This window comes from Ctenopharyngodon idella, chromosome 10 (assembly GCF_019924925.1).
Source record: "Ctenopharyngodon idella isolate HZGC_01 chromosome 10, HZGC01, whole genome shotgun sequence".
Lineage (NCBI taxonomy): Eukaryota > Metazoa > Chordata > Actinopteri > Cypriniformes > Xenocyprididae > Ctenopharyngodon > Ctenopharyngodon idella.
Window position 1 is genome coordinate 29,166,650 of NC_067229.1, and position 15,436 is coordinate 29,182,085.

Below are 15,436 nucleotides of genomic sequence, written 5' to 3' on the forward strand. Positions count from 1 at the left end.
CTCTTTGTGAGAACGACAGAGAGTAAAAAGGAAAGGGTGAGGTTACAGCTATATTTTATTTATGCATCTTCCCTCTCCTCCGTCGCTCTTACTCATACGTCACCACACACAGACAGCTATAGCCTCTGAGGAACGACCCAAGCGCTCTGACTGCCGCCCTCAGAGGATCACACTCACTCTCAAACACATCCTCAACATCAACAGAATGATTCTGAAGGATCATGTGACACTGAAGACTGGAGTAATGATGCTGAAAACTCAACTTTGACATCACAGGAATAAATTATATTTTAAAATATATTCACATAGAAAACGGTTATTTTAAATTATAATAATATTTCACAATATTACTGTTTTTACTGTATTTTTGATCAAATAAATGCAGTCTTGGTAAGCAGAAGAGCATTTAACTATTAAACTGCAGTGTGTTACAAGGAGAACCCACTATTAAATCACATCTGGATGTCAAAGTATATCAGTAATCATATTATACAGCAATTCTGCTGATAAATACTATTCGTTTAATGTGCAACCAGATAATTGTGTCACAGGTAATTAAGTCATCAGTTTCCCAATATTTAGTGTCTCAAGACCTCTGCCCAATGTTCACGATATACTGACTCACGTTACGGGAGGTCAATGAGACGCAGCACGAATGTGAGCACTTCAAGAGGGCTATTTATTCAGAAATCACGGCCAAAGCAAGTAATCGTGATTTTCAAGTGTAGTTCTTGACTAAAATGGATGCAGTTAATGACCGCAGATCACACCAAAATATATAATAATCATGTGTTAAATGGGATTCAAACAAAAGTCCAGTGAGAGCAGGCCTGAATTACACATATGCTCAACATCTCGTTTTTAATAGCTGATGAGTGGGTGAATGGAGTCTTTGATAGCACTCTCTTAAAATGGTTTGAGGAGCGCTTATCCACTGACCCGAAACTCGTCTGCAAGTGACCGACAGTCACTACAGTGTGTTAGAGGCATTTCACACCTGTCATCCTTTATTACAGCCAGTAAAGGTTGACTGAATCTCTGAGGAGAGCCGGAGCTGTGACAGATCAGCCAATCAGAGCGCAGTGTCATTTGACTGGCGGTCTAGTTAGCCAGTCACTTAAAGATATGGACTGGCAGAGCACAGCGAGATCAAACTCGCTGTCAAAAAGTCTGTATAGTGTGTTAATGAAGATACTAGAGGTACTGCAATGACTATAGAAATACCCTAATCTTTGCACAAAAATGAAAATGTATCTACTCTGCATCACATGTATTCTGAACAAAATATCTGTATATATGAAAAGAAACACAGCTTAAAATATGTAGTTTGATTCCCAAACAGATGATTCTTATGAGCCAGCTCTTTTGATTCAAAAACATACAGCATGAAAATTGTAATTTGATTTCTGAACAGATTACTCTTATGAGTTGGTAATTTTTAGTGAGTCAAAAACATATACTGTGGCCAGTGTAAATTGATTCCTGAAAGAATGACTCTTATGATCTAGTTCTTTTTAGTGATTCATAAATTGAAAAATGTAGTTTGATTCCCAAACAGATGACTCTTATGAGTTGGGTTCTTTAAGTGACTCAAAAGCATACTGATTTGAAAAATATAGTTTGATTCTCAAACAAACTATTCTTATGAGCCAGTTCTTTTAGTGAGTCAAAAAAAAAAAACATATCGTGACCAGTGTTGTTTGATTCCTAAAAGAATGACTCATTGAGCCAGATATTTTTAGTGATCCAGAAACATACAGCTTGAAAAATGTAGTTTGATTCCCAAACAGATGACTCTTATGGACCGGCTCTTTTTAGTGAATCAAAAACATACTGTGTAACATGACCAGTGTAGTTCAATTTCTGAACAAATGACTCTTATGAGCCAGTTCTTTTTAATGTATCAAGAACATAATGTTGTAAAATGCGCATCTGACGCATTTGTCTGTGTGTGTGTGTGTGTGTGTGTGTGTGTTTATGTACCTGGACCACAGACAGTGGATTTGATTCCAGTTTGTTCCAGAGCAGGCACTCTGTTAACGGCACCATCGATGTGTTGCATAAAGACATCCCAGTCCAGATCAAATAAGCTGAAGGCAAACTTATCAGACACCTACAGGTTCAGAGAACAAAATACACAATTTTATAGTCACACACAATAATAGAGTGGCCTGGTCAGATCTGATGAGCTTACTGCTGCAATAAATCCAGCACTACATCTATGATTCAGAAGGAAGGATGACAATGTCACTGATGTAAAAGCACTAATCAAGGTTAACTGCTGGTGTCCAATCGAACCTTCGCTAAGCCCCACCTTAAAAACGTCACTGACCAATCATTAACAACTGTAGCCATTGTCCGTTTTCTCAGATGTACATTATTTCTAATGTATGTCTATGGATAATCTATGTTTGAAATTTTAAAAGCAATTTAGCAGAAATTAAAACAAATATATTTTAGAATTCCAAATAAAATAAAACAAAAACTGTACAACTCTGTATATTTTATTTAAAAAAATAACCACACCATTTATCTTCAGTTTAATGTTATAGGATGCTCTGTAAAGCTTGTTTGAGTTAGCAACAATAACCAGCTTAGTGAAGCCAATTTTCTTCTTTACAGGAGTTTGGGGGTAACTGGGACAATTATTAAGAACGTTTATAGAGTCAATTTTGATTGCATGTTGATTTTAAGGAGCAGACTGACCCCCACCCACTATCTGCACAGCTCAAACTTCACTTTCTTGGCACAACAAGTATGCTTCTTCCATGAACACTTTTCAATTTGTAATTTTGTTTAAGCAAAGTCCTCTCTGCTTGTCACTGTCTTTGCTCGCTGCCACAGGGGACTGTCAATGAACTCGAAACCGTGGGATGGAAAGAAGCAGCAGACGGTGTGAGCAATCCGACAGCTGATGAAATGCTGATCGCAAAAAATTGAGAGAATATGTGGCCGGTGTGGAGCAGACTGAAGTTTAAAAATAAAAACTGTAGAGGCTGCATGTGTTGAGAACAGGCCAGGCTTCACACTGTCTCATTAAGAGTTTCAGACCAGAAACACATTCCTCAAAATGTTCACACTTCCTTAAGATATTGATCCTCTGTTTCATAGCATGACTGTAGCTTTGTGTAGTGAAAGTGTGAGGTGACAGAGGGTGAATTTAATAAAAGAGTTTTGTTACACACAGAACACTGCTGGCTGGAGATTATATAGGAAATGCAGTGTAAATGTGATCAAAGGGGAGGTTGACATTTGAAAAAAAAAAGATCTCCAGTCATTACACTGGAATATCTGCTGACAGACGCTTTCACAAACACACACGCTACATTTGGAATCATACAGTATTACTTGTTCCTGCAGTATGTAATAAGTATACTGTGCACAGCATGTGAATTTCCCTTTATTTTGGAGATTCAATGTGAAAGTATTACAATATAAAATATATTAAAAACTTTAATGTCAGGTGTGATTAATCATAAATAATTATAGAAAATGTGTGATTAATTAGCTATTTTTTTGATCGATTGACAGCACTAGTTTAAAAACTATATAGACAAACCAAACACAGCAAATATACACCATAAACAACTACAGCAAAAATATGGAAAGAATAACAACTTTTATATCTCAGACTCAGTTATACTATTTTTCTTTTGGAAACAGTCATTACAACTTACATCATCCCAGAATATGGGGTTCTGTTCGTAGCCTCCCACAGAAAGAGCGTCACCTTGAAGACGGAGGTAGACAGATGCATCATGGTCCCTGACGTTGGGCATATTCTAGTGGAAAAAGACATTTTAGAAAGTACATTATATTCATGTATTACAAAGCTTTTTGTAGGAGCCATATGGTGATACTATAAACATGACATGACACATATGATCAGTGTGTACAGTGATATTTCCACTCTCCTGTGTAATTTATGGAAGCTTATAGATGCTTACACCGAATAAAAACAATTTTAAAAGGGAATTGCGACTTCTCACTATTCTGACTTTATTTCATGCAATTGCGAGAAAAAAAAAAACTCAGAATAGTGAGATATAAACTCACAATTATGACTTTATTTCCTCTCAATTACAATTTTTTTTTAATCTCACAATTCTGACTTTCTCAGTTATGAGTTTATATCTCACAATTGCAAGAAAATAAGTCAGAATTGCAAGTTATAAACTCCAAATTGGAAAAAATAAAGTCAGAAATGTGAGATATCTCACTATTCTGACATTTTTTCCTCACAGTTGTGAATTTATATCTCACAACTGCATGGAATATATAATCCCATAATTCTGATGTTTTATTTCACTATTCTGACTTTTTCTTATATAAACCTGCAATTCAGACTATTTCTTCCAATTGAGTTTATAACTTGCAATTCTCACTTTTTTCTCACAATTGTGAGACATATACACTTACAATTTTGAGAAATTTGTCAAAATTGTGTTTATATGAGTGTACAAATTCTGAATTGCGAGAAAATTCTTTTTCTCAGAATTGCAAGTTTATAACTCATAATTAGGAGAAATAGTCAAAATTGTGAGTTTGTCTAACAATTGAGTTAAAAAGACAGAACTGCAAGTTATAAACTTGAATTGCGAGAAAAGACAGAATTGCGAGTTATAAACTGGCAATAGTCAAAGGTATAAATTCGCAAATGCGTGAAAGTCAAAATTTTGAGTTCATATCTCACAATTGTGAGTAAAAGTCAAAATAAACTGCCAACAGTTAAAGTTGTAAAATCACAATTGCGAGAAACAAAGTCAGAATTGTGAGATAAAAGGTCGCAATTACCTTTTAATTATGTGGCGGAAACAAGCTTCCATGGTATTTTAATGCTGGTTTGAGTGCTTAATATTAATTAGCAGTTTCACAGTCCATTCAGGAGCAAAAAAATCTATCAATTTCACTACCACATCATGTGGATGACAAACATTTCATCACTTCAGTTTCAGTGATGACACATTGGTCTTTCTGTGAGGAGTAACATGGCTGTCATCAACCATGCATCAAACTACAAGCTCTCTTACACACACACAGTGTTGCATAATCCACAGAAAGGCTCGGAGCTAAGTGCTTATGCCACGGCCACTGTTGTGTTAACAGAATAGAGCATGACGCCCCCATAGGGCTCAAAAACAGACCAAAAGCAGAAAGAAAGATGAAAGAAGGACAGACACAACAGAGCAGGGAGAATCCACAACGAATGAAGTGCGTCTACTGATGGTGTCCAATTCACTAGAGGAATTATGGACATTAACAGTGCAAATGCAGTGAGAAAATTAGTGCAACTCCTGATCCTGCAGGTCAGCTCTGAGTGCTGAAGATAGCGCAGGCAACTACAATCTAGCATACTTTACTGGGAGTGTACAGCATCGCTGTGATTCAGACATCTGATATGACCATTTAAAAAAAGGCCATCTAACGACCATTTAAAAATCATTTTGATCTTTTTTGATGAATTTCAGCTGTCATGATGGCTAGAAAATGTATCTTAAATATTGTCCTCACTTCAAACAAGATGAATTTCAGTAACATATTATAGTACTTCAAATTGATAAATAATATTTCAGTCATGACAACTCGGGATAATCTGTAAAACTACTACTCTGAAATTATGCAGAGCAAGTACGACTTGCTTATGCTAAATGTTCGGAACATAAAATTAATGGAAACATGCTGCTGCTGCTAGAGAGAGGGAGAGCCTCTGTAGCAGATCTAGACAGGTGGTGCTGGGGAGGCGGAGGGCTAGAATAACAATCTGCATATCGCGCAGAGTTAGTGTATTTGTTTGGATGTGTCGTGGTTATAAAGGGAAATGGTAATGAACACGTGAAATCGATTGGCTGAGAACATTACATTGAACGAACCAATCAGAACGTGAATACAGTTTCATTCTTTTAATTATGTAATTTTTTCATTATACTAATTTATATCATAGTAATATTTAAATATAATTTGATAATTTTTTCATAATATATGTTAATATTACATGTAAATACATATAAACATAACTATGACAACTATAACCTGCTGGGAAACAGTAATCTAGTGTGAAACATTACAGCTCTTTTTATAATTTTCACACCATTCTTACTGATGCTGTCTGTCACATGTCATTTTCCTTGGTTTCCTTGATAACACATTTAAATTGGTACAATTCACTGGTTCCCTTGGTAACACTGAAATTAGCACAACTCAGTAACAGCATTCAACAGACACAGTAAAGGCACAAAAACACATATACAAGATGTAAAATGTAGTATCAATGCAGCACATGTGGCCATCGTCTTTGTCTATTTTCATGGCAAAAATCAATTATTAAAATTGAAAAGAAACTTGTTTTACCCGTTTTAATTGAAAGACCCATTTTATCTAAAGATTCTACAACTAAATTTGGATTAACATGATTAAAAACCTTTTTAATTCATTTAAAACATAGGAACATGTTTACTTTTTAGTAAACATGTTTTTACTAAAAAGAATACTAATTACTTCATTTAAATGTGGCTTAACGCAATTGCTGCACATTAATCGGCTGTTAAACTGGACTGTAGGTGTTTAATGAATGAAACAACTGTTTGGTAATTTTTTTCCTTGTTTAATCATCATATCAATCAATAACCAATGCTGGACTCTGTTTCCCAGCGTGCATCACTGCATGAATAAATCATGCATGCCTCACTGTTTTTGTATTATGTGCATCTCTCCCCTTAATGGTGTGATTTTGAGTTTTCCTGCTGTGTTTTGTGACATTTTATGCGCGTTATGTCCAGCACAGAAACATTAGGCTACCACCAAATGCAAAGACATGTTTATTATGGTTATTGATTTGTTCTGTGTAATGCTATGCTGAAATGGGCAGTGTGCTGCATTTAAAAGCTTACCTGAATTCCCTCGATTCTTTCTGTGACGACATAAGCATGATGCATGGCAACCAATGGAACATTGACGCCTGCCATTTTACCAAGCTTAGTGGCCCAGACACCTAAAAAAAAACACACAAGTATAAGTGGCAGGATTATATTGTATTATATTACATTAAATGAGACGAATGAGTTGAAATTTGATTATGTAAATATATTTGATTATATGTGTGTGTGTGTGTGTGTGTGTTTTAAATATTTAAAATGCTATAATTTATTTAAATAAATGAGACCAGCATCAATGACAACTTTAATGTGTTGTAAAATTTTAAGGTAATTTAGACAAATATAATTTAGAAATGGCTTTTATCAGAATGGATCAATTAATAAAATGAGAGGTGATTGACATTGGTCAAAAAGTTTTCTTTTACAGCAGCATGTGGTTAAATGCCATTTCACTATCCCAGACTGCCCTCTGCTGGTGAAGTCTGCATCTTTCTGACCTGCACAATTAACCACACATGGAGTTTGGATGGTCCCATGGGCAGTTTCTACAGCTTTCACTCTCTTCACACCAAAATCATCAACCTTAACCTGGACACCTGTCACTGGACAGTTCTCGATCACCTGAAATCAATAATAGTCATGTTTCAATATGATTCATACATTCAATTGCAACTTAATCCAAACTAAATAAGTCAATCATCAATTGAAAAGAGTATAGGGTATGGAGGCGTACAGTGGCACCCCGTGCAGTGGCTGCTCTGGAGAGGGTGGTGCAGGTGCCAGCCGGGTCCATGGTACCATCTTTAGGCACATAGAGTGTGCCATAAAGATCTTTCACATTCATCAGAGGATACAGGTCTTGGGTCTCAGCTGGCGACAGGACGTATGACTCAATGCCGTATGCTTTACCCAACTGAAATGCAAAATGTGTAAGTATTCACTTATTAGATTATGTTTAATCAGTCACATTTTATTCGTTATTAATACACGTCTCTTTGAAATTCTTGATTCTGCTCTGTCAATCACTGCATTTATTATAAAAAAAATCTGTGTAAATGATATATAAATCCATTCTTACATAAATTGGCAAATTGGATTCCAGTGGACAATTTACGTACGGATGAATCTTTGAACAATTTTCAACCCGAATTCTGGAAATGTTGGGACGTTTTTTAAATTTGAAAAAAAAAATAAAGAAAGAAAACTAAAAGACTTTCATATCACATGAGCCAATATTTTATTCACAATAGAACATAGATAACATAAATGTTTAAACTGAGAAATTTTACAATTTTATGCACAAAATGAGCTCGTCTGGGTATCGAGGTTACGAGTTTCTGGAGTTTTGGTGTTGGAATTTGGTCCCATTCTTGCCTGATATAGGTTTCCAGCTGCTGAAGAGTTTGTGGTCATCTTTGACTTATTTTTCGTTTAATGATGTGCCAAATGTTCTCTATAGGTGAAAGATCTGGACTGCAGGCAGGCCAATTCAGCACCCGGACTCTTCTACGACGAAGCCATGCTGTTGTAATAGCTGCACTATGTTGTTTTGTATTGTCCTGCTGAAATACACAAGGCTTTCCCTGAAATAGACGTTGTCTGAAGGGGAGCATATGTTGCTCTAAAACCTTTATATACACCTTTCAGCATTCATAGTGCCTTCCAAAACATGCAAGCTGCCCATACCGTATAAACTTATGCACCCCCATACCATCAGAGATGCTGGCTTTTGAACTGAATGCTGATAACAAGCTGGAAGGTCTCCCTCCTCTTTAGCCCGGAGGACACGGCGTCCGTGATTTCCAACAAGAATGTCAAATTTGGACTCGTCTGACCATAGAACACTTTTCCACTTTGAAACAGTCCATTATAAATGAGCCTTGGCCCACAGGACACGACGGCGCTTCTGGACCACGTTCACATATGGCTTCCTTTTTGCATGATAGAGCTTTAGTTGGCATCTGCAGATGGCACGGCAGATTGTGTTTACCGACAGTGGTTTCTGGAAGTATTCCTGGGCCCATTTAGTAATGTCATTGACACAATCATGCCGATGAGTGATGCAGTGTCGTCTGAGGGCCCGAAGACCACGGGCATCCAATAAAGGTCTTCACCCTTGTCCCTTACGCACAGAGATTTTTCTAGTTTCTCTGAATCTTTTGATGATGTTATGCACTGTAGATGATGAGATTTGCAAAGCCTTTGCAATTTGACGTTGAAGAACATTGTTTATAAAGTATTCCACAATCTTTTTACACACTCTTTCACAGATTGGAGAGCCTCTGCCCATCTTTACTTCTGAGAGACTCTGCCTCTCTAAGACATCCCTTTTATAGCTAATCATGTTACAGACCTGATATCAATTAACTTAATTAGTTGCTAGATGTTCTCCCAGCTGAATCTTTTCAAAATGTCTTGCTTTTTCAGCCATTTGTTGCCCCCGTGCCAACTTTTTTGAGACCTGTAGCAGGCATCAAATTTGAAATGAGCTCATTTAGTGGGTAAAAGTGTAAAATTTCTCAGTTTAAACATTTGTTTTGTTATCTATGTTCTATTGTGAATAAAATATTGGCTCATGTGATTTGAAAGTCTTTTAAGTTTTCATTTTATTATTCAAATTTAAAAAACATCCCAACATTTCCGGAATTCGGGTTGTACATAGAAATAAGCTTCATTTTTTTTTTTTTGCTTGCAAATGCTGAATTTCTAGGCAGGGCTGGAAAAAACAGTCAGTCCATTTATTAAAACCATTTGCTTTTGTAATTTGTCAAGATGTGTGATTTAGCCATACCGACATGAGGCGCTTGTACTCGTCAAGTCGCTGTTTGTTGGAAGCGATGAACAGTCCTCCATTTTGGATCCAGCCTGTCTCGAGTCCCGTCTCCTCCTCCAGCTCTGAGCTGATCACGTTGCGAGTGTGAGCCAAGAGTTCCACCTCGGTATCACTTGGTCTTAACTGCCACAAAAGTCCTGTGAAAACATAAAAAGATTTAGTATCTTATTCAAACTAAGAAACACTATTCAAAAGGCAAGCTGGAGCTCATTTGTATTTGACAGACAATGGAGTTGGCTTTAACTATTATATAACCAGTTATGTAAGCCAATTCATGGAGTAAACTCTTGAACTGAACTGTACAAGTAGGAAATTAAATCTGATTTGCTACCAAGATTCAATTTTACTTAACAGATTGTTCAATGAAAGTTAAAAACCGATGTGCTTCTGCCTTTACTTTTTGCATTTGTTGGGCACAGGAAGAAACTGCACTCAACAAAGTCTCTAATCACAAAGTAAACACGGTGCAATACCTGCCGTGTGCCAGGTGGTCCCTGCAGTCAATCTGTCCCTCTCCAGCAAAACCACATTGGTCATGCCCATTTTACACAGGTGGTAGAGGGTCTGGCAACCCAGGCTTCCTCCTCCTATCACCACAACATCTGCAGACTTTGGCAGTGGTTTGGTGGGCCCACTGATGCCATCCTCCTGTTTGAGGGTCTTCTCATAGGGGACGCTCTTCTCTGTGGTGTGCGTAGACTGGGAGTTATAGCAGCGGGTGGAAGCACAAGAGAGGGGTGAGAAGGGCTGACGGCATGCCATCACCCTCCGTGCCACTGTTCCCAAGAAGGCCATGGCCCCTGCAACAACACAAGATCATAAACATGTACTCTTATTGCATAATGTTTATAGGCCATAAAGGAGTCCCTCAGGGATCAGTACTGAGCCCACTTTTATTTGTTACATTTACTTTTTTTTTTTGAAAGATAAGAGTTCTCTACATAAAATAAATGGTCTGCCCACTAAGAAAAAGTTTTCACTTTAAAATAAAATAAACCTGGCTCCTAACATATCTACTGATGTACAGCTGCAATTTTAGTTGGCTTTTTAAAAATAATAATAAGGTAAAAAATGCCCTTTTTTTCTTTTTTTCATATACATCATATGATATAGGCTAGTTAAGCTATATCACATGGGCAATGAGTGCAATATCACATGAGTGCTGCTTTTCTGTCCAGAATAGCACGAGTGCAAATGTGATACTGATTTTATACAACAGTTCAATAAATAAGAAGTTAATAGGACTATTGTGTTATTTTAGACACATAATGTCTGTTTTGCCAACGAAAATATAAAGACAAAGCAAAACTGTTAGTCTCCAAGTAACACACAACATTTCATTTCTGAATCCGCGTTTTGAACGAATCGGGTGAACCATTTAGGCTTGTTGTAGCCTACATGAAGCGGCGCAGCACAGACCGATCAGTGGATGGCATCAAATTACCGCGAGAGCGATTCAAAAGCATGGAGCCCTCTGCTCTCTTAATCACTCTCGCTGTACTTTTCATACACCGATTGGTCTGTGTAGCGCCATTTCAAGTCCACCAAGCCTAATGATTCAGTGGACCATTCATAAAGAGAACCATTAGGCTTATTCGAGATGCATTGGCGCTGCGCAGACCAGTCGTCGTATGACATCAAAGTACCGCGAGAGCGATTGGAGAGCAGACTACTCTTTATGCTTTTGAATCACTCTCGCAGTACTTTGATGTCATATGCCAATAGGTCTGCGTGGGTCGATGCATCTCGAACAAGCCTATTTACTTCACTCCTAATGAATCAGCCGTTTGAAAGAATCGAATGAATGAATGATTCAATGACTTCTGTGAATTACCGCCACCTACTGGCAGTTTTAGTTTCATATTTAGAGCATAATTTCATTTAATATAGTATAATATTTCATATTTCCATAGTAGTAAAAAAGGTTAGGCTATAGTTAACCCAAAAATGAAAATTCAGTCATCATTTACTCACCCTCATGGTCCAAAAGAGTGTGTGTAATACATTTTATGTTAAATAAAATAATCAAATATTTCTTGCTGAAGCTACTTTTTATCTATTTGATGCTTTACTAAATATAGACTTTAAATGATCTTTTGGGAGTAATTTCTTAGCCAAATTTAATTTGCGATTAATCACCACATCATGTAATTAATTAGATTTAAAAAAATCGCTTGACAGCCTTAATAAATACTGTAAGTTAACGAATGAATTGCTCATTATCAGTTAATTTTAGTTAATGCATTATCTGATGCAAAAGTTTGTTTTAGGCTGAAGCATTTGTGCGATGTAAACACGATGAAAGTGTGACAACTAAATAAAGAATAACAACGTGCAATTAACAACATTGTAAAACAGATGGGCATACATTAGATAACAAGGGGTATTCCAGAAAACAGTTAACTTATTACCGTCACATACTTATTACCGAGCAGTAGTAACTTCACATTAGCGTCGCTCACCTATATAAAACTTAGTAAAAGAGCAGAAGTCCTTTGTTTGTTAACTGCTTCTTTAAGAGTGTGAGACTGCTGTTAAGATATGTTCATAAACAGAGCAACTGGTGCTCAAATATGGCTGTTTGCTGACTGAGCATGTGGACGAACACAGCTGTGGTGGCGAACTTCAGAACTGCAGATGCACTATTGACAAACAGAGCTGCAATGTGTCTGACGAGAAATTACAAAAGCGACTCGCTATTGATTTCTTCCAGATTTCATACTTAACGCTAGGTTAGTGGGGCTTTCGAGGAGTTTACTGTGTAATCAGGTCTAAATAACACTGTATATTTGCAAACCCTATGTCGTACGTAGCCTGCTTCTTTGCATATTAATATCAATCAGACAAGTAGGCTATACAGCATGCCACGAGCACGCGAACCGTTTAAATAAATGCTTGACTCGTCAGTCTGTGAACGTTTTGCCAAGTAAATCTTACGAAATATACTGCAAAAATAATGTATTAAAAAGTACAAGCCGCCACTCTAATACATTTTAACTTTACCTCAGACGCTGGAATGTGAATGGCATGCCGCAAAAATGTTCTCACCAGGTTTTGAGACAGCCTGGAAGTTTTTCAGAGTTCCAAAACAACAAATGCATACCTGTCATATGAATAAATCCACTGTGTAAAGAAAAAACGGACGTTGTGTAGCCTACTGTTTAGTGCACACTGCAGCTTAAACGTCCTATAGCCTGCAGCCCAGATCCATTGGTTGCAAGCTGCCAGATAGACATGTTTACCCTAGTGTAAACTCTCCACCCACCAACAGCAGATTTGTAGTAGGTTAGGTCTGAACCAGTGGTAAGGAAGCTGTGGAAAGGAAGAAAGAATTTTTTTTTTTCTTTATTTCTTATTATTTTAATATATTATAATAATAAAATAATGATATAAAATAATAAAATAACTATATAAATAAATAACGATAATAATAATAGTACATTATATTTAATATTTTTATTACATAATATATTAATTTATAAATAGATATCTATATATATATATGAGTTTGCATGCTCAATGGCATGTGGAGACTCAGCTGTCAGTTTATCCAGAGCAGATCACAATTAGAGCAGAAAGGTTGATCTCAGACATCTGCTCTACTATTATAGGATTCTGAATTATAGGAGGCTTCACTGCTGCTGGAAAATATTGAGAACATGGATGAGGATTACAGGAGGAATATAATGGGACTCCTAACAGGATTCCTGAACATGCATTATACAACACAAACATGAATATGCTGTATAAAATAGCTGTCAGTATGCATGAAAATAAGCACATATACATATGGCATCTGATTATTATGACAAATTTCATGAAAAAAAAAAATAATTCCAGGAATGTTTTACATTTATATGGAAGCCACATTAGAAAAAAAAAACATGCTTTGGTAAATTTTAATTATGACATAAAAAGTCATAATAATGACATACTAAGTCGTAATTATGAGATAAAAAAAAGTCACAAATATGACATACTAAATGAGATTAAAAAAGTTATTTTTAATTATGATTTTTTTTTGTCATAATTCTGACTTTTTAAGTCATAATTTCAACTGTCATATTTTCAATTTATGTCATCATGACTTTTTAAAGTAATTAATTTTTTTTTTAAAGTAAAAGATAATTTTGATCTTTTAATGTCATATCTTTTAATGTCATACTTACTTTTTAAGTCATAACTTCGACATAGTGGCCCGGTTTCACAGACAGGGCTTAGCCTAAGCCAGGATTAGGCCTTAGTTCAATTAGGATATTTAAGTAGCTTTTATAAAGGTTCACTAGAGAAAAAAACAAAAAACAAAAAAAAACATAACTGCTGTGCATCTTGAGACATATGTCAGTGAAAGTTATTTTTAGTTAAAACAGCTCAAACATGTATGAGTATGTCATAATGATAACTTTCATGTGATAATTTCTTCTTTTTATCTCATAATTATGACTAAGTATGTCATAATATTGATTTATGAAAGAATAATTTCTTATGTGGCAGAAAAGGGCTTCTATACGTTTACTATAGGGTTTTTTTTTAATGTGGTTTCTTACCATTTTTATATTTCACAGACAGAAACTGAGTTACTTTCATTTAAGACAGAACAAGTTTTCCATGAACTTTGACCATTATTGGCTGACCTATTTGTACATGCACAAAACAACATTGAGAGCGTGAAAACTCTCTGTTTCAGCCACACACGTACACTAAGTCGCGACCTCACAAAACCTTCCCTATCCGAGACAACCTATCAGAGGAGGTTAAAAGGGCCCACCCTCATCCAGGGAAATATAACAACACACTGGATGAAGCAATAACAGTGACGATACACACAATACTGGCTCCCATATTACTGCATTCATTCATTCAGATCAGATACTTTTAAATGATTGTAAAATAATATTTAAGGCATTGCAAAGTGCTTCTTGAAATGTCTGTACCAGATTTTAGTCTACAAAAACTGTGATGTCATCAGAGCACTACAACATTGTGTAAAAAGCCAACAGTTTGACATGTATCAGATACTACGCAGACAGAAGACCAAAACCATCTGGTTAGACACTTCAAACTGCTGTTTCCATGCAATAATCACAGCCATTGATTTCGTGTAATTTGAGAATGAACTGCTCAGATGCAAGTGTAGACGCAATGGAATTTTGCTGTTCTTATGAAACAGGGTTCACAGGGGTCATGAGGGGAATGTCTTCAGCTGAGGATGGCATTTTAGAAATGGCCCGACCCTTCTCCTTACACCTGAGCTGTGGTCACATGACCCCTGCTGGCTAATATAGGAGTCATCTATATTAATCATGCATCAATCTGCACAATCATCACCTCGATACTGTGAGAGACACAGTTATATCATAAAAGAGTAATTCAGTAGTACTGTAATGTTTGACTCAGGACTTTTATTTTTAACTAACCATGTATTTATGTATGTTTTTATGTATTTCCTTTAATGTTGTTCAAAAGTACTTCAACTTTAAACAAAAATGAGAAATGTTGACTTGACAACTGAAATAAAACACTTTTTTGTATTTTATTTCAGTTAATGTTTATCTTATTTCAATAAATGAAAATGTTTTATTTTAGTTTAAGCCAATAATAGAAACCCTGTTTCTATTCAGAAAATCTTTTTGTGAATAAAAATACATTGAAAAAGAAAACAACACATGGATCTCTCAAAATACAACCATTCCAAGACCAAAATTGTGGTTGATGTTCTTCTGTACTCTAA

The 15,436-nt window shown here is 36.1% G+C and overlaps 1 protein-coding gene across 6 annotated transcripts in view; it reads right to left on the minus strand.

Annotated features, from left to right (window-relative positions):
- The window catches only part of sardh (sarcosine dehydrogenase), a 68,740-nt gene extending 55,764 nt beyond the window's left edge, over positions 1 to 12,976 (minus strand). For 3 of the 6 annotated variants that reach the window (XM_051910015.1, XM_051910014.1, XM_051910019.1), the window contains exons 1-8: positions 12,809 to 12,976; positions 10,179 to 10,505; positions 9,664 to 9,842; positions 7,606 to 7,785; positions 7,370 to 7,493; positions 6,888 to 6,988; positions 3,678 to 3,782; positions 1,984 to 2,113 (exon numbers count right to left, since the gene is read on the minus strand). In XM_051910015.1, the coding sequence (XP_051765975.1) occupies positions 1,984 to 2,113; positions 3,678 to 3,782; positions 6,888 to 6,988; positions 7,370 to 7,493; positions 7,606 to 7,785; positions 9,664 to 9,842; positions 10,179 to 10,505; positions 12,809 to 12,815 (1,153 nt within the window). In that variant the 5' untranslated portion in view covers positions 12,816 to 12,976. Of the gene's footprint in view, positions 1 to 1,983; positions 2,114 to 3,677; positions 3,783 to 6,887; positions 6,989 to 7,369; positions 7,494 to 7,605; positions 7,786 to 9,663; positions 9,843 to 10,178; positions 10,506 to 12,167; positions 12,303 to 12,708 lie in introns of those variants that run through there. The other 3 variants (XM_051910016.1, XM_051910018.1, XM_051910017.1) reach the window with 3 other exon arrangements.
- Between the last annotated feature and the right edge of the window lie 2,460 nt (positions 12,977 to 15,436).